This window comes from Chrysochloris asiatica, unplaced genomic scaffold (genome assembly GCF_000296735.1).
Source record: "Chrysochloris asiatica unplaced genomic scaffold, ChrAsi1.0 scaffold00092, whole genome shotgun sequence".
NCBI classification, from domain to species: Eukaryota; Metazoa; Chordata; class Mammalia; order Afrosoricida; family Chrysochloridae; genus Chrysochloris; species Chrysochloris asiatica.
In genome coordinates, this window is record NW_006408610.1 from 665899 (window position 1) to 676330 (window position 10432).

The window sequence follows — 10432 nt, forward strand, 5'->3', positions numbered from 1 at the left end:
TTTCCCTAGCTGCTTTCAGGAGTGTCTCCTTATCTTTGATTTTGGAGAGCTTGATTATGATATGTCTCAGTGATTTTCTTTTGGGGTCTATCCTTCCTGGGGTTTGTTGACTTTCTTGAATATTTATCTTTTCACTTTTCAAGATGTTAGAGAAATTTTCTTCCAGCAGTTCTTCAACTATTTCCTCTGTGGACTTGTCTGATTCTTCTTGTTCTGGAATGCCGTTAATTCTTAAGTTATTCCTATTCATGTTATGCAACATGAATCTTAGACCTTCAGATATTTTTATCCTTTTTTGTATTTGCTCTTCTATCTTAGTGGTATTGAAAGATTTGTCTTCCAGCTCACTGGTTCTGCCTTCCATCTTGTGTATTCTACTCCTTTGCCTTTTCAGAGTATTGTCTATTTCTGATATTCTATTGATCCTTTGGACGTCTTTCTGTAGGTTTTTAATTGTTTTCAATGCTGTAGCTATCTTATTTGATTGTTCCTGTAGTACTTTCCTGACTTTCTCAACTCCATTGTAAAGTGTTTTGAAACATTTAAAAATCATTTTTCTGAATTCTTTCTCAGGCATTTCCAAGGTATGCCCTCCTTCCAGAATGGAGTCCAGGTCTACCTCTAGGTCATTTTTCTCAGACATTTTATCTTGTTTCTGGACATGTGCTGATATGGTCATTTGCATTTGCTTCTTGGACATAACTATTAGTGTGTGTTTTGGTATTTTTTATGCTTTCTGATTGCTTCCAGGAAGATGTGATCAGGATGTGGGCTTCCCTTTTCGCTCTTCTTATTGCTTAACTCAGAGTAACTTTCACAGGTGTTGTCTGCCTCCCTGGTATATGGCAGTTGGTAATGGTTCTTGCTTGGGTTTTGGTGTTTTATAGGGTGTGATTGTAACTTGACTATATGGCAGCAGTTGCTGACTCTTGTGGGGTAATAGAGGGAGAGAGAGAGTCCCCCAAAAGTAGAAGGGGGAAGCATAAAACAGCAAAGCAGCACCAGCAAAAACACTACAAGAAAAAAAGCCCCCAAAACAACAACAAATACTAGACTGAATACTGCAGTCTATAATCACAGAAAAGGGAGGGGAGGGAGAGAAGGAAAAAAAAAAACAACAAAAAACTGTAGCCTAATATGAGTATGATTTTAATGTCCTCTTTTCAGCTTTTTGCTTTGAAAGCTGCCTGAGAGATTTCAAGATGCCACTGTTGGTTGTTATGCTATACCTCAGGCTTTAATTTTTGGCTGTTTTGTTTTTAAACTCTTTTTCCCTCTCTACAGCCCTGTCCCATCCTTTCCCATATTTAAATAAATAAATAAATAACGTTTAGGGCCTGCTTTTGGGCTGAGTATCTGTGCACATGTGTGGCAGAAGAACCCACCAGTAGTGACCCCCCTTCTAGTCATCAGAATGGAGGTGCCAATGACCAGATACCAAAAAAAAAGAAAATGAGAACAAAGCAAAACCGACAAAGTGTATTGTCCACCTTTGCTCCAAGTTTCCCGTGGTGTTTTTCCGTGGTGTTTCTTCTCCCCTGCTTGGTCTTGCCGTTTGGTCTCACCCAATATGTCGGCTCCGGGCCTCCAAGCCCGGCAGATTCAAAAGTATGTGATTTTTTACTTTAGCTTCAAGTTCCAGTATCTAAAAGCCTTCAAACTTTTAAAATATTCCTAGCTCTGGTTCCAAGTTTTGGAGCTCTGCCCTAGATCTGCTTTGCCTGGTATTCTGTGGTATGGCTGACGGCAAACTTCACTGCACCTCCACCCTACCCGCCATCAAGTCCCGCCTCCAGTACCACTGACTCTTGATCATATGCAACTTCTTTTTGGTACAGTGACTTTTTCTGTGACCATCTTCTTTCGATGCTTTCTGCGTCATTCAATATTTTGCCCATAGAATTATTCAATATTGCAAGTCAAGGCTTGAATTTTTTCTTCAATTCTTTTAGCTTGAGAAATGTTGAGCGTGTTCTTCTCTTTTGGCTTTGTAATTCCAAGCCTTTGCATATTTCATTATAATACTTGACTTTGTCTACTAGAGTTGTCTTTTGAAATTTCCTGTTTTGGCTCTGTAGGATGGAGCATATTGTTGTTAAGTGCCAACTAACTGGTTACAACTCATAGTGACCCTGTATAGGATTTTCAAGGAGTAACTAACAGGTTTGAACCATTGACCTTGTGGTTCAAACCGACCTTGTGTCTATTACTTATCCTACAGGGGAGAAAAATTATGAATACTTTTTAAACATCATCAAACACCATGAGGGAATGAGTTGCTGGGCTTCTAATTTCAGGACCATAGTCTTCGGGGGACACCACAGTCAACTAGAATTGTGATGAACCATGTAGCTGTAATACCAAATGAGTTAGAGAGGCTGATGATGAGATGCCAATAACCTGCTAGGTAATTTCCCTGGATCACAGTTCCCTGATGCAGGTGGTTTGTTGTTAATTATGTAATAACAAATAGGAGGGTACAACACAATCTCCTCACTTTATTAATCAAACACATATATGGGGATTTTAAAAAGTTGGTGGAAAAATTCCAGTACCTTTCAATCCATTTGCCCTCAGACTTTTTGAAGCCCCCTTGGATATAACTTCTAAGCAGCATGAGACAGTCACTGCCTTCACTGAATTTTAGCTATAAGCAAATAAGCATGATGTCTTAGGCTAAATGGTCTCTCCCCAGGAAAATGAGGATTTCTTAAAACATCACATATAGCCTAAGAGCCTCAGGGTGGGAACCAGCTGGCCGAGGTCCTTTTCCACTCTGCTCTCCCAGGATTCACCCCAAGATTCCGCTTTAAGAATACAACCCTCAGAGCTATCCTTAAAGCAGGAGGCAGAGTGTATGTGGTAGATGCCATCCCATCAGTCACTGCTACAGAGATGCTCCTGTCCTGAGGCAGGTGACCCGCTGAAAAAACAAATTTCAATCCTTTTGAGAGCTGCCATCCTCTAGGAAGGAGCTCTAGTAGTGCAGTGGTTACGAGTCGGGCTGCTAACCTCAGGGTCAGCAGGAGAAAGATGAGGCTTTCTGCTCCCGTAAAGATTTACAGCCTCGGAAACCCTGTTCAGGGTCGCTAAGGGTTGGAACTGACTCCATGGCACATATCCTCTACCACCACCACCCTCTATGAGCTGGAACACAACACAGTACACAGGTGAACTACACAAATATGCCTTAAATTATTACGTTTTCATGAGGGAAAAAAAAGTAAACTACTAGTAGATGCCTGTGTACAAACCTGCCCACATGGCACCTAGTTGCTTTGCTGTTAAGCAAGCATTTAACTTCACTTTTAGATAAACAGACTCTCTTCTTCTATCCTTACTTCATGGAAATAAATGCTTGCTGCTTGAACAGTTACCCTTATATGTTGCTGTTATGTTCCATCAAGTCAGTAACGACTCCACACAGGGTTTCTAAGGAGCTGGTAGTGGGTTTGAACTGCCGACCTAGCAGTTAGTAGTTCACTGCTTATCCACACCAGGACCCTATCCTTGTAAAGAGATACAAAAAATTTCTTTTCATATCTTTCATATCAGGTTCCCTTCCTCTGGGACATCTTAGTCAAAAGAATGCCATTATTGTTGTCCTCACACACTTGGGACAGGCAATATTAAGAGCACCTGACCTACCTGAGCCCCAAATTTCAGATATAGGATCTCAGGTTCACTTTGCTGTTAAGTACCATCAATTAGTTCCAACTCACAGGGCCCCAGTATAGGGTTTCCGAGGCTGTAAAGCTCTGTGGGAACACAAAGTTTCATTCTCCTGTGGAGCCGCTGGAATCGCCCAACTTAAGATTCGAAATCCAGTGCTGATCCTGCAGAGCCACCAGCTCCCATAAGTTCACTTTGCTACTGCTGTTGCACGCCATCAAGCTAGTTCTGACTCACAGCAACCCTGTGTATGTTTTTCAAAGCTGTAAACCTTCATAGGAGCAGAAAGCAGCTGGGAGATTCGAACTGCTGATCTTGTAGTTAGCAGCCCAATGCATAACCCACTATACTACTAGCTCCTGTTTATCCTACAGAGAGCCACTGTGCTCCCACAGGTTCACTTTAAGGAAGATCTAGCCTCCTGAAGGGAGGGAAGGATGCTTGAGGCTGACCTCGTCTTTGTACGCAGGCTGGACCCTGACTGAGCAGCTGAAGGGTCCTCCCCAGGACAGCGCATTAGTTCCTGTGGATCATGTACAGTGTTGGGGAAGTCATAGTGGTGGGCCAATCCTCTTGTTAGGGGGAACCATCCCTGGCTCTATTCTGAGGCTCACAGGTTCTACCTGAGGAGATCCTCACAATCCACTACTTTCAGGACTGGGTATTTTCAGAGTGTCAATTCCTGCACGAGTGATTTTTGCACAAGGTCACTGAAAGGCTTTTAGGCATGTCCAAGGAGTGTAAGAAGAGGCCAAGCTATGACCATTAAATCAGCCAAATAAATAGGAGGGGCTCATCAACATCACTAAACAAATAAGCCATTTCTCCCACGGAGTGGGCAAATACAATGTCAGGGGAAGGACAGAAAGAACACTGAAGAAGGCAAGACTTTGAGAAGTGGGAAATAAGTGGCTCCCTTACATTCACCATGTTGTTGTGGTTAAGTACTGTTGAGTAGGTTCTAACTCATAGCGACCCTAAATAAGGTTTCTGATGTGCAGCTGGTAGGTCTGAACCTTTGACTTTGCAATTCAAACCAACCTTTCGGTCCAGTACGTTATCCTGCAGTGCCACACCAGGGTTCCTTCATCATGTTACAAAGTCCTTAAACTCTAAAACAGAGCGAGCAAGCATACTTATTGAGTCAAATAAGCTGGATTCAAGACCCCACTTTTCCTTTGAAAAACTATAGTATCCTTGGCAGATTTCTGAATGAGGGGGCTTGATGTGGATTTCTTTAAGGTACCCCTCAAAGACAATTTTAGGTTATAATTGAGTCAATTGACATCACATACTAACACAGCACATGAGATGCCAAGGGTCATACGGATCTTTTAAAGGTGATTTGGACTCTTTCCTAAGGCCAAGGTTAGAATACTCTATAAACAGCATGTGTCTACTAGCATATACACAGACAGACACACACACACACAAAGATTTACTCTGGAGCTTCATTCCTGACCAACTCTGAGTGGCTTCTGGATGACGACCTGGGTAACAGCCATCTCCCTCAAGGCCAGTTTACCTTAAACAAATCTGCCACGATTCCATAATCCGCCACTTGGAAAATTGGAGCTTCTGGGTCTTTGTTAATGGCTACAATGGTCTGTGAAATTTAAAAAAAAAGTCGTTATCAAGAAATCATACCATACATATTAATGTTTCTGTTTTAACTCTCCTATAACAAATTTGGACCACAGTGGCTCTGTACAATAAACACTGAATTGTGACCCACGAGGTCAGCAGTTTGAGCCCACTAGCCGCTCTGCAGGAGACCGATGAGGCTGTCTGCTTCTGCAAATAAGTACAGCCTGGGAAACCCTATAGAGGATCATTGTGAGTCAGAACCAACTCAACAGCACAACAACTTACAATTCTGAAAAGTATCTACCAAGTAAAATGCATTTGGATTATCTGTGCCAACATAGTAAAATTATCAGAAATTTCTGGGTTGGAATGTAACACGATTATTTTCAAACCCATCACATATCAGTATTAAAAGATTTAAAAATTATTTTTAAAATTGTGGTAAAACACGTATCATATACCATGAAAATCTCCATTTGAGCTATTTTTAAGTGCACAATTTAGTGGCATTAATTACATCCACAATGTTGTGCAACCACCACCACTGTTAATTTACAAAACCTCTTCATCACCAGAAACAGAAACTCTCTACCAATTAAGTAGTAACTTCCTATCCTCCCTCTCCCCAGTCCACGTAACCTCGACTTTACTTTGTCTCTTTGCATTTGCCTATTCTAGATATTTAATATGTTGTTGTTATGTGCTGTCGAATCAGTTCCAACCCATAGTGACTCTGTATAGGATTTCTGAGGAGACATGGTGAGCTTGAACCGCCAACCTTGCAGTTCAAACAGCTTTGCAGTCTGGCGCATTAACCCACTGTGCCACACCAGACATTTAATATAGATGGAATCAAATAGTATTTGTCCTTTTATGTCTGACTTATTTCATTTAACAAGGTTTATTCATGTCACAGCATGTTTAGAACTTCATTTCCTTTTGTGGGTAACTACAGTCCATTGTGTAGATATATACCATCTTGTGAGATCCACTCATCTGTTGGTGGACATTTGGGTCGTCTCCACCATTTGGCTATGATGACTAATGTTGATATGAACACTGGTGTTCATACCAATGTTTGAGTCCTTCCTTTTAATTCTTTTGCGTATACACTGATGAGTGAGAGTAGTGGGTCCGGTGGTAATTATATATTTAATATATTTAGAAAAAAATCAGTTTCTTCTGAAAGTTCTTTTTTGACTTGTGAAAATAATGTTTAATTTTAGATTAAAATAACACATCCATCCTCCAATTCAAAACCTTTGTACCTAAAATCCTGATTAGCAACTGTAGATAAGTATGCTGAAGTATCTTTACTGCTCTTTCTTCTTCTTTGTAGACTTTCCAAACTCACAGATTGTATTCAACCATATTCATATGTATAGTTCCAGAAGTGCTTTCATTTACATTGACCCATTTGATATAACTATCAAATCTTCTATTCTTTCCACTATACAACAATGTTAATTTAAACGGCAGTTTGTAAGTAATACAACCATCAGATTTAAGAACAAGCATTCTAATAACACATTTTAGAGATTAACCAAAATTACCATGGGAGATTCCATTTGTCACATAAAACAGCGAGGGCAGGGACAAAGTCTTTTTCATTTAAGTATCCTGAGCATCTAGCACAAAAGACCATTCTTAATAAATATTTGCTAAGTGGATAGAAAGACACAAAGTTTTAGCTCAAGCTTATTGTAATGTATGGATTGTCTCCCAATATTGGACTCCTTACTTCAACTGTTCCTATTCCTTATTTGCTTTAGCAACTAATAGAAAATGGAATTAAAAGATAATGAAAATTTTCCATGAACTTTTTGAAGCCCCTTTGTATACTGTGTAATCCTTCCCTCCCCAATCCATTCTTGTTGGCATGGCTTAATTTTTTTTTTTAACCAGGATCATCTTGGTAGGCAGAATTTTCTTCTATTTTACAGAAACAAAATTCTAGGTATGACTGAACTAGTCCTGCTAAAAATGTATTTTGAGGTTGTTGGTGTTGGAGTGACTTTTTTTCCCCTTTGATGCAATAACATGTTCCCTACTGACGTTGTTTTCATAACTAAGTAAAGAACCCTGCCATCCAACTGTGCAATCTGACTGATCTCGGGGCCAGCTCATTTAGAGGACACAAGAAGGAAGTACATGTATTTCTTCAAGTTAGAAGTTAAACTGGTTAAAATTTTTTTTATTACCTTTAATATCACGCATCCACCTAATGGATAAATGCAGGACTGTCAGAGGCATCTCTGACTTTATGAAAGACTAAGTTCATAATTCAAACTGTTACAATGTTATGCAAGAATTAATGTGTCATATTCTGTAATATATGTTCAGAGTCATTATATGGGACTTCAGATATAGTTCAAGTAGCACGTTAAAATATATACTATATTTTTGACAACTACTGAGATATTAAAATGGCTTGATGTTTCAACCCCAAATGGATTGCTCATGCTTTGGTAACAACCCAAGAGTGAGCCTACTGATGTATGAGAAAGGGAGTGTCAGGGGAGCAGGATGAAGCAGAGAATCAGCAACCAGAACCTCATAAGCCAGTTACATGGTCAGAGTCGCATCAAAGTTGTTTATGGCTCACATTTTCTACTCCTGGATGATCATAGCTGAAAGGGCCCGGAACGCCCACAGCCAGCAGGGGAAGAAACTGAGGTGCAGATAGAGCACATCATGCAGTAAGCTAGAGGATTTAGGTTCAGGGCTCTTCTCGTGCCCCAGCACTACCTCTCCTACCAATGGCACAGTTTCAGGCAGTGAACAGTAGCATCTCTTTCTTAATTCCCAGATCTATGTTAATATCAATGACCAACTATACACTTTTTCACTACATGGAAAACCACAGTGAAACTTAAATTTTTAATATGAAAAACTTTCCTCTTAACCCTCATTATGCATAGTTACCTTGCTGTCTTTCATTCCAGCTAAATGTTGGATGGCTCCAGATATTCCTACAGCAATATAAAGTTCCTGAAACAAAACAGACCATGTTATTAATATATTTAATATTTATAATAATGCCCAAAGCTATTAGCAACTCAAGTCTTAAACTAAAGACATATTAACTTAAAAAGAGAAGCAATATGTTTACTTAAATTCTACTTTTCTTTTTCCCTGACTATCCCAACCCACAGTCCTCTTTTTCCTTGGAATTCACTGTCACCTAAACTGCAACAGCACTTAACAACAACAATGCTTATAAATACATATATGAGAACACTGAGAATTTACTATGTGCCAATGCAATTGACTGCAAGGTCATTGGTTCAAACCCACCAGCTCCCCGGAAACCTTAGATAGGGTCACTATGAGTCGGACGGCACTTAACAACAGCAACACCAGTCACAGCGCTAAGCGCTTTACATTAATTGTCTCACCTAATCTCACAATTGCCTGTAACGTGGTATTATTTTTGTCTGTGCTACTCATTTGGATATCTCCCCCTAACGCATATGTGTGATATGCATCCATTCCCAATACACATACTGCACAGTAACAGAATCACATATACTTATACATAGTAAAATACATTTTGACTTAGTTGCTTGCCTTTTCACAAAAAGATTTTTTTAAAGTGGCAATTATGATTGAGGTATATTTTAGGTATGACACTGTAGGATAAGCACTGGAATATCAACCACAAGGCCAATGGTTCAAACCCACCAGTGGCTCCTCAGAAACCCTATACAGAGTTTCTATGAGTAGGAACCTACTAAATGGCATTTAACAACATTTACAAAAAACAAAACCAGAAATGTAAATCAGTGTCAAGATTTCCTAAAGTTAGACACACACAAACACACACACACACCCGAAATAACAAACTTCTAGAAGGCATGAGCTAAAGCTTTGTATTTTCAGAACCTAACAAAAAGGGCTCCCCATACAACACTGGAGTCCTGGTATGGCGCTGTGGGCTAATACGTCAGACTGCAAAGTCGTTTAAACTGCAAGATCAGTGGTTCAAGCTCACCAGCTGCTCCTTGGAAACAGGGTCGCTATGGGTCAGAATTGACTCAATGGCACTTAACAACAACAACAATAACATACATTACTTTCCAAGTAAATGCTGATACATGCCCTCCACCTCCTCCACCCCAAATCAAAACACGAAGGGAATGAAGACTGACTGCTCTGCTACTCTTTGTCTTCTTATCTCAGGGTTTTAAAGTATTCTTGTTAGAAAGTGAAAACTCATTATTTTCAAGGAAAACTGACTTAATTGAAGGAATTTAGCCACTCCATTCTGTCTACTAGGTAAAATGAAAGCTTCAACTAAAAAGTTGGCTTAGCTTGTCTCCTCAGAGCACTTGGGTGATGTTGTTTAAGTGGCCTCAAGTCAGTTATGACCCATAGCAACCCTGTAAAGAACACCATCTGGATCTCAAAGTGAGGTAATCCTCCAACAATGAGCAGGGCTTGCTTGCATATTTAAAAAAGGAAGACCCCAATGAGATGGACTGGCCAAGTGACAACATCGATGGACTCAAGCATGGCAACAGTAGTGAGTTGGCCCAAGATCAGGCAGTGTTTTGTTCTGCTGTGCATAAGGTCGCTATGAGTTGGTACCGACTCGATGGCACCTAACAACAACTACGTCCATGAGTATAGGTCAGGTTCATCAAATTGTAGCAATTTACCCTTGTTTCCTTTATCAGAAATTGTTCTTTGAGTTCTGATTATCAAACCATCGAAGCTAGGTCAAATGGGTGCTATCTGCAAGTTTGGGTGTTCTTGTGCCTCTCCCCTCACTTTGTATCAGCTGGATGCTTCACTCTCAGCTCTAGCCCTCTGTGGCTATATCCTTGTCCATGGGCTGAGGTATCTGCAGGTCTCACCGCACTTTGGACCAATCAGCCCTTCTTCTTTTCTCTCTCATCTCCAGGTCAACTGGAATCAATGGACCATGGCTGAACTCAGTCCATTACTTAATTGCTGCATTTCCCCCTCCTTCCATTCACCAGTAGACCAATGTGGTTGCCAGCAAGCATATGTGCCTGTTTGTGTGTTCCCTTTGAGTTTCAGTCTTAGAGGGGGGTTTGTTCTGAAGGAATTTGACTGCTTGCCTTGATGACTTCCTGGTGAACAGCTTGCTTATTCTTGCAGTAGCCTGTCATATTGACACTTTTGTTTTGGGTTTTTCCTGATGATG

At 40.3% G+C, this 10432-nt stretch overlaps 1 protein-coding gene across 1 annotated transcript in view; it reads right to left on the reverse strand.

Annotated features, from left to right (window-relative positions):
* ETFA (electron-transfer-flavoprotein, alpha polypeptide) overlaps positions 1–10432 on the reverse strand; it is a 115518-nt gene that overhangs the window by 8458 nt on the left and 96628 nt on the right. Inside the window, exons 10-11 of the mRNA XM_006866560.1 lie at positions 8185–8250; positions 5198–5278 (exon numbers count right to left, since the gene is read on the reverse strand). Coding sequence (XP_006866622.1) covers positions 5198–5278; positions 8185–8250 — 147 coding nt within the window. The remainder of the gene's footprint in view (positions 1–5197; positions 5279–8184; positions 8251–10432) is intronic.